General features: G+C 55.2%; 1 protein-coding gene across 1 annotated transcript; it reads right to left on the bottom strand.

Annotated features, from left to right (window-relative positions):
• Positions 1–3,232: 3,232 nt before the first annotated feature.
• On the bottom strand, positions 3,233–15,334 carry CDC6 (cell division cycle 6). Its single transcript, XM_043536669.1, has 12 exons — positions 15,237–15,334; positions 14,380–14,577; positions 11,828–12,085; positions 11,543–11,742; positions 9,928–10,103; positions 9,400–9,506; positions 8,880–9,019; positions 8,125–8,225; positions 6,672–6,736; positions 5,522–5,736; positions 5,008–5,148; positions 3,233–4,467 (listed from the first exon to the last, which is right to left on the bottom strand). The coding sequence occupies exons 2-12, from the start codon at positions 14,558–14,560 to the stop codon at positions 4,378–4,380; spliced, it is 1,674 nt and encodes a 557-aa protein (XP_043392604.1). The 5' UTR covers positions 14,561–14,577; positions 15,237–15,334; the 3' UTR covers positions 3,233–4,377.
• Positions 15,335–18,495: the final 3,161 nt, after the last annotated feature.

The raw sequence follows: 18,495 nt of genomic DNA, 5'->3' as shown, positions 1-18,495 counted from the left end.
GATCCTGGTGCCCATGCCCCAGCCGTGCAGAGGTCCAGCCACGCAGATCGATCAGGACCTACCTACGCACAGGAATTACTGTGCCTGCTGCTGATCTGCAATCTCCTCTGGGGTGGAACAGAACCAGTGTTCGACCACCACACAGGTATGACTCTAGGGAAGGGGCGCTGGATTCAGGGAGGCAGAGTGTAATGACCCACGGTGGACCGTGCTCCAGACCTCAGCAGTACCACCCTGACTCTTGGGGTCTCCAATGACCACATGTAGCAGGACAGGTTCAACCTGTTAATGAGCATTGTTAAAAGGGTTCCATCCATTGCCAAAGGGCAGCAGGGAAAACAGGCTGCACCGGCTGCCTGCGAGGGGCTTGGGTTCAAGTCTCACGGGCAGATGGCACTAATGCAGTACAGCCACTCTGCTGCCTGGCCAGAAGGGGGCACCCCTCTGCACTCAGAGGCACTGCAGTCATGCTGGGGCGCCTGACCTCCCACCCCAGGCATGTAGGAAATACAGACTACACCTCCCAGCGTCATTGCCAAGCAGTGCAGGGCGGCTGTACCGGGGCCTAATAGGCAGGGATGGGAGGGGTGGAAGAGGGCCTAGAGGAGACGGCCGGGCCCCCTCATTAGAAATCGCTGATGAGGCTGTTGCAGGCTGTGTGGGAAATGGTTGAGAGATCAAAGCAGTCTAGCGTGATTCAGAACCCAATTAGTGCCTTTAAAATAAAAAGGGAGCCCTATTGCCAGGGCACAGTCAGCTGTTGTGTGAAGCTAGGCTGAGGGCCCTGCATATGCACCACTGACCGCGGGAGTCCGGCCTTCGCCCCACAGCCATCAATTGTTGAGAAAAGAGGCCACCAGGTCTGCACTCCAGGCCAAGGCGGGGAGGGAGGGGGTGTTGGGACCATGCCCAGCCATGGTGCCAAACTATCTGCTCTTCTTAGACACCCCAGAGCTTCCCTCCTATGCCAGAGCCGCTCAGCACGGCCCTGCCCAGAGCCTCCCAGCAGCTGCCCCTCCTCCATTAGCAAGCAGCAGTACAGGGCCTATGCCACATAGCTGAACAATTCAAACCCGACTGGCAGAGGGCAGCTGCACGCTAGCCCCATCAGGACAATTGGTTCAAACGGCCGAGCCTGTTTTACGCACAGGCCCAGCTTGGAGGCACGACTAAGAGGCAAGTCTGAAAGGGGTCTGTACCCTAGGTCACTTCAGCCCCCTCCTCTGCACCTTGCCAGCCCCCGCTGCTTCCCAGACAAACATGGTCTGCCCCGCACCTCCACATCCCTTTCCCCTCAGAGTAGCTTCAAGCCCAGTAGCCAACAGCCCAGCAAGGTGACATGCAGCCAGGCTGTTGGAAATTAGTGCCACTTCATCCCATTGCTTGCCAGCTCTGCTCCAGCTCTGTGCCAGTTATCTGGGTCCAGCCCCTAAGGCACGCCAGGCCTCTAACCTTCACCGGGGGAAAGAACGAAAGAAACAGCTGCATTTTCTCTAGTGTAGGTGTGGTGCCTCGCTCACAGAGGCACCTGGCTCTCCTCTTGACATCAGCTGCCAGGTGCATGCCTGCTCTGGAAGTGCTCGGCTCAAGCCCTGTCTCCGATTAAAAGCAGCAAAGTCCTCACTCAAGGGGATTAAAGTCTGCACTTAGAAAGGGCCAGGTCTCAGTGGGCTTTAATTTCTACGCAGAGGATTTCTTTCAGGCGCCATCCCCTCCATGAGCACAGCACAGCCCCGCTCCGCTGCTGCATGGACACCACACCCTCTTTGCAGCCTGGAGAGTGAGTGATCAGCAGCAGTAAGGAGCTGTTGCCTTTTCTGACAGCAGTCCTCATTCTCAAGGCCCTGCGGGTGCCATTAGCACTAGGGAAGACCAAGCTGGAGTCTTTTCTACCCTGGATAGCAACCAGCCACGACAGGAGAGGAACCAAAGGGATTCTCAGATCCCACTGGGAGGCTGCAGCAGGGGTGGTTAAAAATAAATCAGCTTTCAGCACAGCAAGCTGGTGCTGGGAGCTGCAGAGGGTAAGAAGGAAACAGCAGCCCACAAGGCCGTATCTGTTGTGGTGGCTCTGGCTGACCCATATCTTGCTGCCAGCATCTTTGCAAATTTGCGAATAGTTTGGCCCGTCTGGCACTGGACCCAGCACAGACAGTAGCTGCAGGAACAACTGTCTCTCTCAAGGTCTCCACAGCCAATAAAATGCCATTTAAATCAAGGCTCCCATCTGTTCTCAATCCTGCTCCGAGCCTGCTTCTTATTAGACCACAGCTCATCTTCACCAGCAGCCCTTTAACTCTTTGCCCACTGGCGTTTTCCACACTGGGTGACTGTTAGAGGGGCACAGATCCTAGAAAATGTAGTAGCTATCCACACACCCCTTCCTCTTAAGCGTTGATAGCAGGAACAGGGGGGCTCCAGCATTCACTGTACAGCCGGTCAGCCTACTTCAGGTCACCTCCCCTTTCTTTATTCACCTGCTATGAGAATGGCAAAGGCTAATTGACTAGACTGAGTGAACAGCACCACAGAAACTCCTTGTAGCACAGGGCCTAGATGGGTTCCAGTAGCCAGGAACCTGGGTTGCTTGGGGACCGCACATCCCACTCCATTTAAAACAGTGGGCATCAGACAGTTCCCACTGATTACACCACATGCTGCACTGGCCATGGGTGGTGGCAGCTTACCCCTCCCTGCAATGTGCGTGGAGAATCAGAGCACCCCATGGGATAGCAGAGGGGCTCCAGACAAGTTAGCATCAGTCTCACATCCCCACTGAACCCCTTTTGAGGATGGCACCAGAAGGGGGAGGAATAGCTGGCCTATCAAGCAAGCTACGATTTTGTCAAAGCCTATATTATTTTTAACATAAGCTGCAGAAAATGTAATTGTGTCTTCTCAGCACTGGAGGATAGTTTCAAAGTGTCTGTCGAGCTGGTCAGAGAGTGCCACACATTAGTGAGAGAGTGGAGGCTTTATGTTTCCCAACCTGTAAATACAGCTGGGCCTGTCTCTCAGTGGAGTTATGTCCTTGCACCTGCCTTTCAGAACACATCTGCTACAGGAGTGAGTCCACCCAAGGGCAGCTCTAACCTGGGAGATGTGGGGGACAGAGAGGTTAGGGAGGGACATAACACATGCCAAATGTTCACTGCATTGGCACACATTTGTCTGGTCTACGCTCTCACAAGAGGCTCATTACAAACAGATGACACTGTGTGCAGACAATAAGTCATTTTCAACCCAGAAAGGCTACTTTTTAATTTAAAAATAGATAGGAGAAGGGGTTGCTCAGAATCCCCACGCTGTTTGGCCTCACACACGCAATACAGCTTCCTCAAACTTTACGAACTTGGTCCAGGCGACAGAAGCACCGGTCATTGTACTACAAGAATGCCCCCTGCTGGAGAAACCTTGCTCCAAGGGTGAATACATCACAATGTCTGAAGTAGGTCACTCCTTCGGGATAAGGGGTCGGGGGAGGGATGGAAGGGGAAAGATTAGATCAAATTAAAAACCAACGCTGAGATTAGGAACCTCCGATGTGCAGAGCAGGATGCAGGCTGGGTGGGGTCATAGGACAGATGTTCTGTTCTACTGCGCAGGAAAGGGGAGAAGAAACCAGGTCTTTTGGAAGAGGCCTAACGTGACTCTTCATAATGCCACAAACAAGTAGGAATAAATGTATCCACAGCTTGAACAGTAAGATACACACAGCCCTCAGGGCTTCATACTAAGCCCTGATCGAGCCCCAGAGACATTAAGCCTCACTAAGAGCGACATCTGCTACGCGGAAATAACCAGACTTCAAAGGAGCCTGGGTTGGGAGCGCAGCGCCTGCCATCTCATTTCCTCCTGCAGCCTCTCGCACTGCTAATGGTTTCATTTCTCCAAACAGACTCTTGCTGCCTGAGCACCATCTCTTTGATCTCCAGCTGTTCAAAAAGGGCAACATGATGGCGTACGTGCAGGTTGTGGGGAAAGGATGTCAGGATGGCCAGCAAACATCCTGGATCCAAGAGGGAGATGGAGCCCTGCAAGAGGCTGAGGATAGGGCCTACAGCCATTCCCAAACAGTTCAAAATCCACCACAAGGAGGGTCAGTTTGGCTTTGTCTCCGACACAGGACATTATCCACCTCAGCCGGCAGCATGTTTAAAAACAAGTATACAGTTAAAAACAAACGAGGCAGCTTTATAACAAGATGCCGTGAGATGAAGGCAGATCAAATTCATCCTTTTAAACGCTCCACTGCCATGGCTCAGCGTGACCTTCAGCAAAGGTTGTTACCGCGGACAACGGAGCCCATGCAGTTATTTGTATAAGATACGGAGAGAGCCACATCCCTTTGAAAAAGAGGCATCAAGGTAGATGAGTCTAGAGCCGCCCCCCTGCCAAGATGTTTCCAACCAAGACGCCGTCCTTGAGGGCATGTTCCACATCCCTCTCCTCTATCTTCAGGGAAACCTGGAGGAGAGACAAGGCTCCTTACTACACAGACCTGCCCAGCATCCGTGGTAGCCAATGAGCATGGCCCAGGCTACTCAAACTCTCACCCGATGTTACAGAGTCCATAGAAGCAGCAGCACCGACAGGAACTGCCCCCGTGCAGCTGACCAACAATAGCCTGCTATCCTGCCACTCACGCACTGGCCCACCTAGCCCACCACCAGAGCAAAGCACAAGTGCCTTCCGTCTGTAGCCCGCCTCCGAGAACGGTCGGTGTCAGATCCTCCAGGAGTTAAAATGTCCCCACGACAGAGCTTACTGGTCTGGGAGCCCTTCTAGTCTGGGAACCTAACTGTAAGGTCAGGGCAGCCCTCCGCTGCTGTACACGCCCCCTTCAGGGTTCTCCTCGACCCTGCTGGCTCCACAGCTAACCCTGCATTTTCCAGTGCTCTCCTCCGGCTCGCCTTCCAGGCCTGTGTGTCACAGCCACGCCCCTTCTGCAGCGGCTCCCTTTGGAGCCTGTCCATGGGGAAAAAACAGCATGGTTTGTAGGGGTACCTTTGTGAGCCTGGCTTCCTTGGCTTTCTTCAGTGCCAGGATGCCCCTGGATTCCAAGAGGGTGGCGAGGGAGAGGCATTCGGAGTGGGCTACAGCTGCCATCTGCTGCTGCCGGCAGACTCTGCTGTAGGCTTCATGTAGCTGCAAGAGGAGGGAGGGAGCAGACATTACCCACAGCCACTGAATGCAGGTGAGGGAGACGCACAGGTGCCACCAAGCCTCCAGCACCCTCCCGGGGCTGACCATCTCCAGGTGTGTGGCTAGACCTAATTCCCCCTCCAGAATGCGTCAACATCACTCTGAGCACCTGCCTGGGGAGTTGCTAGAGAGCAAACAAGACTGGCCCACATCATATGCCCAGCGGGGCTCACGACTGGACCAGCGAGGTGGAAGAGACTGTCCTTCCCAGGGATTTGCAACCCCTAAACTACTGCTGTTGGACGAGGGCACGAGGCAAAGAGCTCAGCTTCTGCGGCAGGATCGTCTAGCCGTACAACCCAATGGTCTGACTCACCTTCCCCAGCGTCACCTCCTTGGCTTTCAGCTGCCTGGCTAGGAGCAGCAGCGAGCAGACCAGGATCTTCTGCTGCAGGGGGAAGGAGTCACTGGTCCCACCATTTCCCAGGGCCATCCTGTCACCATACACATCTGAGATCACCTGGGATATGTGTGGGAGACCAACTCTCCTAGGAACTGGGGAAACCGAGGCAGATGTAGTGGGCGATTTACCTGTAGGCCAGACAATGCTGAGTCAGAAGAGTTGGGGTTTGATCAATATAGAAGCAATACAAGACTAGGGACAGGAAATAGGTCAGGGCAGAACACACAGTGTATTGGCTACTGGCTAAAGGCAACTCAGTCAAGTCCAAGTTGTCAGACGCCATGGGTTTGAGTGGGATGTAACTATCCCTTCCTCCCCCACCGCATTGGGAACCCAAATCCAGCAGCCCTGGGCCAGTGCGTGGGAACCAGGAAGTGAAACTGATCCATCTAGTTTCGCTGTTAGGACATGGCAGGGCAAAATGCCAGCGGCATAAAATGGTGCAAAGAAAAGCGGATTTTTAAAGCAAACTTCATCTTCCTATAGTCTGAAGCACCAGGAGTAGAGGGAGAGAGACTCATATTCTATATATATGGTCACAAAATTGATGAGGACCCAAGAGTGGGGGATGTTTTAGCCACCCCTAAGAGCAGCACATCCTGCATAGGGCAGCCAAAAATCCAAGGGGAAGGGCTGAAGTCCTTTGGAACACGGGCTTAGACACGGCTGTGCCAATACCCCCCCACGCAGAGCCCCTATGTACAGCTTGCACTTGGAAAGGTTCCACGGCTCCCATCCCAAGCTGAACTCCCGCCCACTCTATCGCCCCCTTTTGGGAGCTGCTATTTCACACCTACACTTAAGTGCTTTCATTCTAGTTAAAGCCAGCCCCAGAGACGAGAGCAGGTGTGACCTTCACATCCAGGGCTTTTGCTTCCAGAGAGCTGGAAGGAAAGCTCCTTGCGTGCCAGGCGTTTGTTCAATCTCTTGGGGAGTTCCATTCCAGTAATGCGCAAAACACGCCATTGGCAAGGAAGGCTACAATTAAGGTCGAGGAGACTGACAGAAAAATAAAAGCCAAGAGTGCAGAGCTTCCTGACTCAGGCTGGCGGCAACTACTTACAGCCAGGCAGTGGTTTGAGGACAGTCTGGCTTCTCACGTCCAACTCCACAATCTCAATGGCTCGCCTAGGACACAGATTTATGCAAGTTACTTTAGACTGAGCCTTTGGGGCTTGTCAAAACTTAACGCCCCAGACCTGCCAGCAGCACCCTTGCCCCTCTGCACTGAAACAGAGCAGCTTGGAATATGAAGGGTTTGCATGGACTCGGGTAAATCCCCATGGCATGCCCCACACCTGGACCCCCCTGACTGCCCCACTAACAAAAACGGGGCATCCATTCGTCTCCAAGCAGGGATGCTCACTGCTAGCTGCAGCCTGGGTCATGCCTCTATGGGACTGCTGCACCCCCTCCTTCAGCTGTGATCACTTTTTAGGCACCAACTCACCCCACCCCACTCCCAGGAGGCTGGACCCAATCTCCCAAGAATTCCCAGGCGGGCAGTATCACAGCCAGTAAGTAATAAGCCCTGCACCCAGGGAGAGAAGCTAAACCAGCATGAATACAGAAGTTGTGGGATACAAACAGCAGCACACAGCCCATTAACAGGAGCTCATTTTCATCTCTAAACATGGCCCTAATGAGACAAAATCCTCTAGTTGCTGCAGGGTCACTGACGGATGGAGGCTGGGAGAGGAGGCGCCCAGGAAATCATTTGATTTTAAGAAGTGGGCCACAAAAGGAAGCAAGAGAACCACTGCATGCCTGGCAAGATGATGCGGCGTTTGGGTGGCCAGCATAGCAGGGGAAGGTTCAAATCTGGGTGGGGGGAGCAACCTGACTCCTACAGCATTCTAGTGTAAGTTTTTCCTAGTCCCTCCCAGCCCAAATTCTGGGCCCAAACTGGTGGCCAATGTCCCTCCAATACAGCTGTTTTCCTACTGGGACAGCCCTGCTTCTCCCGCACTCCCAGCTCAGGATGGCACCTGTCCTTGTGCCAGTGCGGAAGCCCCAACCAACAGGATAGTCCAGAATGTACCCTTTGGCACAGGCTTAACTGGCACCCCTTTCTGGAAGTGATGTGCCCCAGCAAAGGAAGTGTCCCCAGTGCGGTAGAGAAGTCCCACCTATAATGAAACTGGAGGAGGAAAACAGCCCCAGAAAGAAAGAACGAGGAGGGAAAAAAATTCTGAAGGAAAAACTGGTTCAGCTTCATAAAGAAACCTGCTTGAGAGCTGCTAATGGGGCCTTCTGCAATACAAATGTAATTAACCAATCTCTAGTCACAGCAGGGAGGGCTGGCAGCAGCCCGTTGTCTCACCCTCCATAGGTAATGGACTGCGAACGTCTCAGACATTAACATGGTCAGGAGGCAGCACGCCTGCAGTGATGCAAGCCCTCCTTTCAACGCCAGGGAAGCAGCGGCATAATGGAGCCTTAAGTCACATTCGCTCAAAGGACACTGGGTAAGGAGCCTGCCTTCAGAGGCAGCAGGGCAAGGCGGCGGCATTTACCTGCATACATCCAGTGCCTTGCGAGCATCTCCCGAAACTGCAGAGACTTTCCGGGCACAGAACTGGACAGCAGTGCTGTCCAGGACCTGATCACCAGACACCTGCCGAGGAAACGGGGCACAGGGCAGTTATGGAGCGGTCTCCACTGCAGAAGCCTCAGGTGGTCCAATACGGTTCAGACAGAAAATAGCCCATCTGGCTGGATGCATGTGGATTGTCTCCCGCACCCCACTGCACCTGGGAAGTTCTCCCTCCTGTGCTGGGAAGACAGAGTGCGTAACTCACTGCATCATGGCTAAGATCTCACCTCCAGACCCCAGAGTCTGAGAGGATCCAGGGATGCCACTGAGAATGGGATTCCCAACAGCCTGGACTCTGTTCCCTCTAAGGCAGTGGGGTCGAGTGGGGTCATAACAACAGGGCAGGAGCCAGTGCCTGGATTAGGCTTGAGCCTATGCCATTGACTGACCTGCTTGTGGAAAGTCACCAACTGTCCCTTCTGCCACCAGCTTAGTGGGAAGTGGCAGGGTTGGAGACAGAGCAGAGCCATCTCTCACAGAAGCCAGCACTGCAGAGGAGTGCTATGCTGCAGCTAATAAGCAATATCAGCCAGCTACAACTACAAAGTTTCTTCAAGACAGCATCAGAAAGCTGCTCGTGTGGTTCCAGATCTCTGTGTATAACGGCTCAGGAGTCTAAGCTTCTTCCCCAGAGAAGGGGATGAGCCCATGTGGACTTGGTCCCTGGGTTCTTACCTGTCTCAGCCGTTCCTGCAGGATTGAGGCAATCTGCTCCTTTGTGTAAGGTGGGAAGTTTAGTAGCTGGGGTTTGCACTTGGGCCGGGCCTGTAGCCTGGCCAGGATCCGGTCCGTGAGGTCCAGGGCATTGGCCACTCCTGTGAAGCACATTGAAGCTATTGAGAATGGCAGCCTAGGCTACCAGGGAGTGGGGAGATCTTCCAAAGCCCAGGGTTAGAGAATCATGTGCAAGGCCCTGCATCGATCATGCATCCTGGGGCTGGGCAAGGGCAGTTTTTAAACACACCTATCAGGTGATAGGTTTGCTACTATAACTAGACTGATTTCTGTTGCCAGAAACCAGCTTCATAATCTTCCCCAGCTTTCTCCAAGAGGAAAAATGCCAGGGCACCTCCTGCAGGAGGGTGGATACGTGCCATCACCTCAGGGCACTCCGACACAGAGCTTCTGCAGCCACAGGGCATTTCAACGGCAGCACCAGGCCAAAGCATTGTCACAGCACAACTGACACACTTACCGATGAGGACAAGCCTGGAGCCAATGAGCCAGGGCCACTCGAACACTGTGTAGAGCACGTCCTGTCCTTTGCTGTCCAGCTGGTCCATCTCATCCAGCACCAGCATGCTATGCAAAGGCAGGAAAGAAAGCCCAGCTCAGCACCGAGGCTTTACCCTGGAGGCATGGAGACTAACCAGCCCCTGCTGAGGCATGGCAGGGCACTCCCCCTCTGTCCTGGGGCATGGCAGAGGCAGGGTGCAATCCTTCCCTGACACAGCCTGTACTTAGTAACAAAATAAGGGCCTGGTTATCCCAAGATGCCAAGCACCCACATCTCACCCTGACTTCCACTGCAGCTGGCAGTGCTCTGCACCTCTGGAAAATCAAGCCCTCAGTCCCTGGGTGCAGAGAGGCACCGATCAGCTCCCTCTTCTGGCAGTTAACCAGCTGCAATGACGAGGGGAATCTTGGCTGGGAACACAGCTATCACACAGGCCCAGCCTCTGGCTCACAACGCTTCAGGAGAGTTTCAGAGCAGGGTACTCACATCATGGGCGTCCCCTCTGCTGTCAGCTGCTTCTCCAGCTTCCTCACCAAGTCTCTCCCAGCTACCTTGGATGCCCCCTGCTGGCCCATCTGCTCAGCTATGGCTGGGAACACAGCCTGGGAGCTGCTGAGGGACATGCAGTTCAGGACAATAGTTTTGCTGCCCGGGAGTTCATTCTGCCACAGGGAGAAAAGGGAGAGTTAGAGAGCCAGCGAGCCACAGTTCAGTTCCCATCCCACTCACCCTCCTGCACCAGGCAAAGGCTCAGGCGAGCCAAGCAGATCAGCGCACCGGAGCACAGGACAACGCAGCTCAGCTGACCCAGGCTTTGACAGTCTGTCCAGAGCGGAGACTGGCTAGCAGCCAGCTCCCTTTCCCAGTGCACCAGTCCCACAGCATCATCACAGCAAATTCATGCCTCCCAACTTCACTTTCAAGGTGTTGTATTTGTCTCTCTTTCTCTCCTCATTATGTCCCTCGGCCTCAGGCCTGGTCTACACCTAAAACTCAGGCTATGTGCACACACTAGAACTTCAGTCGGTGTAAGTTATGTTGCTCAGGGATGTGAATAAGCCACCCCCCCGAGCAACGTAAGTCACACTGACCTAAGCGCTGTTGTGGACAGTGTGATGTTGACGCAAGAGCCTCTCCTGCCAACAGAGCTACCACCGCTCACGAGGACTGGAGTAATTAAGCTGCCAGGAGAACTCTCTCCGGTCGGCTCAGAGCGTCTGCACTAGCAGCACTGCAGCTGTGCTGCTTTACGCTCTGCAGAATAGCCATTGCCTCAGATCAAGCTAGCTACATCACTCAGGGGGATGAAAAATTCATCCACAAGAGATGTAATTAAGCTGAGCAAAGCTCCCGTGTAGACAGTGCTAGGGCAGGGGAAGAATTGTTCCCTCAACCAGCTACCGCTTCTCAAAGACATGGATTAACTAAAGTGATGGACGAAGCCCTTCCATCGCTGTAGGAAGAGTCTACTCTACAGTGGTGCACCTGAAGCGTATCTAGTGCACACTTACTCCTACTCCGATTCTCACGGCATCTTCCCCTCTTCTTGAGGAAATGCCCTCAGCTATCTCCTCCTCAAACCCCACTCTGCACATGCTCTCTCTCGTTATTCCCCCTCCACATGCACTGCATTTAACTGCCTGAACCAGACTAAGCACCACACGACAGGGACCAGGGCAAGCGTTCGTAGATTACTCTGCTCGTACATGGAGCTACAACATGCAGTAATCAGAGGTGCTAATGCTGACTGGGGATGGCAGATTAAACCAAACATGAAGCATAAAGGCCAAAGCGTTTGAGCTGTGGTGAGCCAGAAAAGCAGCCTTAAGGAGGGGCCGGAGAACCAAAGTTACCCCATTGTTTGCTCCCTTCCCTGTATGCTCCGAACCACTTGTGTGATTTGCCTCAAGCTTCCCAGGAAAATTCATCCCACATCAGATCACCCAAGAAAGATTTCAGGGGGATCAGATTTTGTTTGTCAAAGGTAGGGGGTACACTGGGCTTATAGCAAGTAGGCATGTTCCTGCTGTAGCTAAAGAGACACTGACATCCATAACAGAGCATTTGAGACAGGTGTCTGAACCTCCAAGCACAGCCATACCTGGAAGTCTTGCAGGATTCTGCTCAGACAGGCAGTTTTTCCAGTGCCAGGAGCACCAGAGATGTAAAGACTGCCAGGTTTCTCCCCACGGACATGCTCTTTCAGGAACCGCCTGATGGCATCAGTCTCCTTCTCCCTGGCAAGAAGCCGGTCAGGGACAGCCGTGTGCAGAACACTCTTCGCCTGCTGATAACAAGTGCCTATGCCAGATAAAGAAACACATCAGAGAAGGTTGCGGAGCTGCCCTGGGGCTTGTTCTCCACCAGACATTGCATCAACACCTACTTTCCTGCTTGAACAGCTGGTTGCACACAGGTTCCTTGATGAGACGAGAGCGCTCCGAGCTTCTTGGGGTCTCCTGCCGCTTGTGGAGCGGGGATGGCACCAAGTTTTTCCTCTTGCCAGGAGACTCAGTCATTGGCTGCTCGCTGAAGAACAAGCATTGCCCCTTGTGAGAGGCAGATAGGAGCTCATTCTCCTTCTTGCTCTGTTTCGTTGGGGAGCAGGGCAGTGATTGAGGGATGTTGCACAGGTTGTCATCACCTACAGGAGAGAAGAGTCAAGTTCAATAGGTAGCAGGGGCCAATGGAGAGGTAAATGGCTGGAGGAAGGTCTGGCATCTGGATGCCGTGACAAGGGACCAACTTACATTGCAGGATTAAGGCACGCTCTGAAAGACAGGCTAGGATGTCAACCCCATGAGAAATTTAGAATGGCACCCAGGGGTGGTAACTACAATTAATGGGCCAAGGGGAAAATTTAGCCCCAATATTAGCAAAAGCTCCGTGAGACAGACCTATCCAGCTGTGGGCCAGCCTCCCAGGGGAGCAGTTTCATCTGTTGCTTGGGATCCTTCATATTAGGCTGGGTAAGACAATAAAACAATCCTGCATTGGCCTCAGGGAGGGGGAAACTTCCCTTAGTCTACAGGGCCCAGGAAAAGCCTGCTGGGTCTTACACAGGTGTTAACTTTCATTGCAATCCCTGGGCAGTGGTTTCCATTTAGGACCATGTCTCACTTCTGACCTCCGCAGAGGCTGGCACAGCTTAAAAGTGTAACAGCATTTATGCGGTGACTAAGCTTTCAGTCACCCTGGCTTATTTGTTCAGTGTCTTGTCATTTTCATCACCACTTAGTGGAAAAACTTGCTCCCCTTTAGGAACAGCACTATTCCTGCCTCGTATCCTTCCTTCCCCATCTTCCTCTCCCCCTTCTCTGATCTCTTTGCCCTGCAGCAACTCCTAGATACCACTAGGGTAGCCAACTTTCTACTTGCACAAAACCGAAAACTCTTGCCGCGCCGCCGCCCCCCCCCCCCCCCCACTCCCATCTGCTCATTTTCACCATGCTGGCTCAGGAGGTTGGGGTTCAAGAGGGGGTGCGGGCTCCAAATGGGGGTGCAGGCTCTGGTGTGGGGTGAGGGATTTGGGGTGCAGGAGGGGGCTCCGACATGGGGCTGAGGGGTTCAGAGTGCGGGAGGGGGCTCCGGGCTGAGTGGGTTGGGATGCGGGAGGGGGTGAGGCCTCTGACTGGAGGTGCAGCGAGGGATGAGGGGTTTGCTGTGCAGGAGGGGGCTCTGGGGTGGGGGTGGCACCGAGGGGTTCGGAGTATGGGAGGGGGCTCCAGGCTGAGGCAGGGGGTTGGGGTATGGGAGGGGGTACAGGTTCTGGGGGGGCTGCAGGTTCCAGGGTGAAGCCAGAAATGAGGGGTACAGGGTGCAGGAGGAGGCTCCGAGCTGGGTCAGGGGATTGGGGTGAAGGAGGGGGTCAGGGTGCAGGCTCCAGGCAGCGCTTACCTCAAGCAGCTCCCAGAAGCAGTGGCATGTTCCAACTCTGGTTCCTAGGCGGAGGGGCAGCCAGGAGGCTCTGGCCAATGGTAGCTGCAGAGCTGGTGCTTGGGACAGGGGCAGCACATGGAGCCCCCGGCTGTCCCTACATATAGGATCAGGAGTGGGGACATGCTGCTGCTTCCGGTAGCCGCAGGGAGCCTGCCTTGTCCCGCTGCGTTGTCGACCAGACTTTTAATGCTTACTGGAGCTGCTAGGGTCCTTTTCTGACCAGGCATTCCGGTCAAAAACCGGACACCTGGCAACCCTAGATCCCACCTCCACTCCCCTAGGCTCCATTTCCACTCCCCTATTCCACCCACTAAAATAATCTTAGGGTCCTAGAGTGAATATTTCAGTGATGAGTGGAGTGGGGAATGGACACCTCTGGTCCAGGCTGTCTTGAGACCTGAGTCAGTACTGCCTTAGTTACACACAGTTCATAATTGACATGCTCTTAGATATTTGGGGGGAGGGGGTTGGAAATAAAAGTTTTACCGATATAATTGTGTCAGTTAGGAGTGTGATATTTTACTGACATGGTTATACAGGTCTAAGCTCCTGTGTGGCTGCAGTTGCACCAGTGTAGAGGTGCCTTATATCTGCAGCCACATGAGGAGGCTTGCATCACTCTAACTATACTGACATAGTTAAAGGGGCAAAATTTTCTAGCAGTGACAAGCCCTTGGATTCTGGAGATGCAAAAGAACTGGACTTGGCCCATGGGCTGAGTGTTTGCCAACCCTCTCCCAGGACGACCAACCAGGTAGTTATTTGCTACCCAAGAAACAAGGCCCAGTTCTCAGGCATTTAGCAATCACAGTGCCTCCTTTTTCCAGGTGGAAAGGAAAAGAAAGGCCTGCTGTCTGTGGGGTGTAGGGGACAGCCTGGTAACGCCTGTGGGAACGGTGAGCTCCAAGAGTGGGGCTGGGAGCCAGGAACCCTGAACTCATTAAGGTTCTGGCCCTGCAAGAGGTGGGGGGCAGGGTAAGTCCCTTGGCAGTACCTCACCTAGGCGTTTGCGGGGGCTCAGCGGCAGGACCTTCTCCCCAGGTGAGAGCGGCAGGAGGGTCACCCTGGTGGGGTTCGATGTGGCATCTCTGCAAGCCCCAGCGGGTGCGACAGGCGTCCTGGGCTGTTTCCTCCGGGGGAAGTCAATAGCGGCCTGGGTCTGGGACCTGGTGCTGGGCATGGCTGCCACACGATACCTGGGAGGCAGGGGAACCACTGGCCTCAGACTCATCCCCTCCCCATAAGGGGCACCGGCCCCCCTCACAACGCTGGGCGGGGAAGGGGGGAGGCTCAGCAGCTAGATGGGAAACCCTCACCCTCCCGGGCAGCTGGAAGCGCTGCCTCCGGCCACCCCCTGCACAGGAGCGGGCTGGAGCCAGGGGAGTCAGCCAAGAACACACTCGCCAGGAATACTCCCCCCGCCCCCCCCACCCAGACACCACGCCCCCCCGCCACCCCCTTTCTCACCTCAGCCCCCCCACCCAGACACCACGCCCCCCGCCACCCCCTTTCTCACCTCAGCCCCCCCACCCAGACACCACGCCCCCCGCCACCCCCTTTCTCACCTCAGCCCCCCCACCCAGACACCACGCCCCCCGCCACCCCCTTTCTCACCTCAGCCCCCCCACCCAGACACCACGCCCCCCGCCACCCCCTTTCTCACCTCAGCCCCCCCACCCAGACACCACCCCCCGCCACCCCCTTCTCACCTCAGCCCCCCCAAACCAGACGCCACGCCCCACCCCCCTTCTCGCCTCAGCCCCCCCAAACCGGGCCCCGCACCCAGCCCCTCGGGCCCCCCAGACCCGGCCCCGCACCCCTCAGGCCCCCCAGACCCGGCCCCGCGCCTCTCTCACCCGGCTCCGGCCGCTCGGCGCCAAACACCTCAGCGTTCTCCCTCTCCCTTCGCGCCACCGGCCCGAACCAGCCCCGCCCACGCACCCCATAGGCTCCTCCGCCCAGCGCCTCCGCCAATCACGCGCCTCCGCGCCAAGCCAAGCCACGGCCCGAGCCGCCCGGCAGCCAATCAGCGCCCAGGGAGCCGCCGCGACCCCTCCCCCGTCCCTCCCGGAAACCGAGGCCCCCCTCAGAGGACTACGGCTCCCAGCAGCCCATGCGGCAGAGCTGGGGCCGCATCGCGCGCTCACGGGGCGTAGTGCATGCCGGGAGATGGAGTCCCCTTGGAAAGACACGTGCTGGGACTGACGGACAGCCCGCGCGGGACGGGAGCTGGAGGCTGCGATACGCCCTGGAGCGGGGGCCCCCAGGGACGGCCGGGCCCGGAGCGGCGCCAGGCAGGAGCGGACTCAGCCACGGCCTCGGGCCAGCAGCTCCAGGGGCCCCTGCTGTTGCGGGGGGAGGCGGACGCTCCCTGTCCCCCCCCTCCCAGGCACGTGGGGGGGGGCGAGTCCCGGGGTGCGGGGGGGGGTTTGCAAACGCCCGGGGCTGGACGCTGGGGGCCAGAGAGGGAAAATGCAGGCCTGGGAGCAGCAGGAGCCGGCCCCGGCCTGGCAGGTCTTGCTCGGGGCTGGGCCGCAGGGAGCCCTGGGTTTGGGGAGCAAGTGGGGGCTGAGCCACAGGGAGACTCGTCAGAGCACCTGGGGCGGAGGGTTTTTGGAACATAGGAAGGGCCCGCCGGGGTCAGAGCAAAGGCCCATCTCGCCCAGTGTCCTCTCTGCTGCCAGGGGCCAATGCCAGGGGCCCCAGAGGGAACCAACAGACAGGTTATCATCCCGTGATCCATCCCATCGCCCACTCCCAGCTTCTGGCACACAGAGGCTAGGGCCACTATTCCTGCCCATCCTGGCTAATAGCCATTGATGGACCTATCCTCCATGAACTTATCTAGTTCTTTTTTGAACCCTGTTATGGTCTTGGCCTTCTCCATATCCTCCGGCAAGGAGTTCCACGGGTTGACTGTGCGTTGCATGAAGACCCGCTGCCTATTTTCCCAGTGTGAGATGAATCACCACTCTAACAGCCACCCAGGAGCAGGATTACTTCCTGCAGCAGGGCTCGGCCCTTGGTGAGCCCCGCCAAGGAACACAGCAGGTTAGCCCCAGCCTGGTAGAAGGGTGGTATCTGTAACTCCTGGATCAATTCCGGCAGGTGAGTTAGCAGGCTAGGAAGGCACAGGCAGGTCTCAAGCTTTGGAAGATCTGACCATCCAACCGCCACTGGAAATGGTATTGCTCTCTTCTTCTTCAGCGACCAGAGCCAGACCATACCCTTAGCAATACACACACATCCACCTCCTTCAACTAAAAGCAAAGGCACGAGCGCCTAGCCCCAACAAAGTGAGAAAACATTTGCACTCACTGCTGAGGAAAAAGGACAGTCCCTACAATTAACTATATCACTCATTAATTAGTAACAGGACAGGGAGGCAGAAGGCTGCTTAAGGAAACTCCACGGGTGGTGCAGATCCAGCCCCGACTGCTATGGCATGATAGTTATGGTGATCAAATATCCACAGCTTACCTCAGCAGGCATAACGTCAGCAGAGAAGCCAGTGCCTGAAGCCTCTTCTCTGTGGCTGAGGAGCTAGGCTGGAAGTTTATACCACTGCTACCTGGACTACTGCTGGAGGGCCGTTACCACTAAAAAAAAAAAACCCACTCAGGTATTTTTTGTAAGCATGCTTAAACCTACCCTTTTAAAAAAATCTAAGTCTCTCTCCAAGGCTGATGGGCAGGGTGTCAGCAGCCCTAGGTGTATTATTAAAGAAGCCTGCTAAATGCAAACTGGGACAAGGTGCCCAGAGATAAGAGTTAATATTAACCAAGTTTTGTCTTTGGCTCACCTCCACTTCTCTTCTCCCCACAGGCCAGAAAATAAAGAGAACTGATAAGAGCACACATTACATCTTCCTCTTAGGAACTATAGTAGTGAGGTTCAGAGAACAGAGCCCCAGTGTACTAGGTACCTTACAAACACAATGCATGAGACAGCTCCTGCCCAGCCAGGGTTTATAATCTAAACAGATGCGGCGGGAGAGGCACAGAGGGACTTGCCCAGGTCACAGAGCTGAGACTAGACCCTAGGTCTCCGGGATCAAAAGGCAGTACCATACCGCTTACACAGCACAGCTTCTCAACCACGTGAGAAAAATGGCAGCCAGCTCCGAGCACCTACTACTGGAGAATCAAACCTGCTGCAGCCGGCCACAAGCAGTGGAGTTATGGGGATCAGAAAGTAGCGGATTTTTAAAATCTGAAGGCAGTACTGCAAACTGGGCAGGCAGTGACGGTGCCAGCTGGCTCTGTGCTCATCTGCACTAATCATTAGCGTTCCACAGAACATTTACCTTAATTATGGTGAAGCAGCCACGCGCAGACTTCATGGAAGCCCTAGTTTGAGGAGAATTTAGAATGACAAGCTCCGGGAGCTGCGACAGAGCTGGGTTCAGGGCACGCACTGGGTCAGAATTCCTCTACTCAGAGGAAGTGGGGTTCTTACTCATTCAGCCACTAGGCCAGAGTCTGCTGCCCTGCAAGCCGGGAGTCCTCGGGTAGCGCCCAGCTCTGAGAAGTTTCCAAAGCAGAATTTTCAGAAAGGGAGGGGGGGACGGGACTTGACTCTAGCTTCAATGCCATTGTTGCGTCCACTCAGCCCTGCCACCTCTGGACTCTGCAGAGAAGCTCCCAGACTGATGTAGGTAACTCAGGTGAAGGTCTGGCCAGGGCAAGCAGCCCATCTGAATCGCTGTCATGTTACAAAAACAGGCAGGGGCAACGTTTGCTAATAAGACCTTCCAGCCAAGCCAGTAGCAAGTTGCAGGTCAGCTGCCTGTTCCATTGGATACACAGCATGCTCTTGGCATCCTCTGCCTTGGAGATAGCTTGACTGCAAACTGCAGGGCTGCTGAAGCCTTGGGATTTTCCCTCGTTCCTTCCCATCTGAGAATCTCAGTGCACTTCACAGGCCCAGAACACTGAGATAGGGAAAAATCCCCCAGTAGAGAAATGGGGAAACCGAGCCACGGAGCTCTAAAGCCACCCTTTTTCAAATGTCTGTAGACACCTCCCATTTCAGAAGGGCTGAGCTGCTGCATGTCCCACTGAAATCCATGGGGTTGGGGGCACTCTGCACCTCTGAGAAAAATCCCATCCAGGG

The sequence above is a fragment of the Chelonia mydas genome, chromosome 27 (genome assembly GCF_015237465.2).
Source record: "Chelonia mydas isolate rCheMyd1 chromosome 27, rCheMyd1.pri.v2, whole genome shotgun sequence".
Classification (NCBI taxonomy): domain Eukaryota; kingdom Metazoa; phylum Chordata; order Testudines; family Cheloniidae; genus Chelonia; species Chelonia mydas.
This window is presented reverse-complemented; position numbering and strand designations above follow the sequence as displayed.

Bases quoted from the DNA above. Each gene is read 5' to 3' on its own strand.
- CDC6 (XM_043536669.1), bottom strand. From the start codon at position 14,560: ATGCCCAGCACCAGGTCCCAGACCCAGGCCGCTATTGACTTCCCCCGG. The intron at 10,104-11,542 runs GTATGGCTGTGC...TCCCTGTGGCAG, and splicing joins GAATCCTGCAAGACTTCCAG to AATGAACTCCCGGGCAGCAA. The intron at 5,149-5,521 runs GTGAGTCAGACC...CTCCTCTTGCAG, and splicing joins AGGAGGTGACGCTGGGGAAG to CTACATGAAGCCTACAGCAG.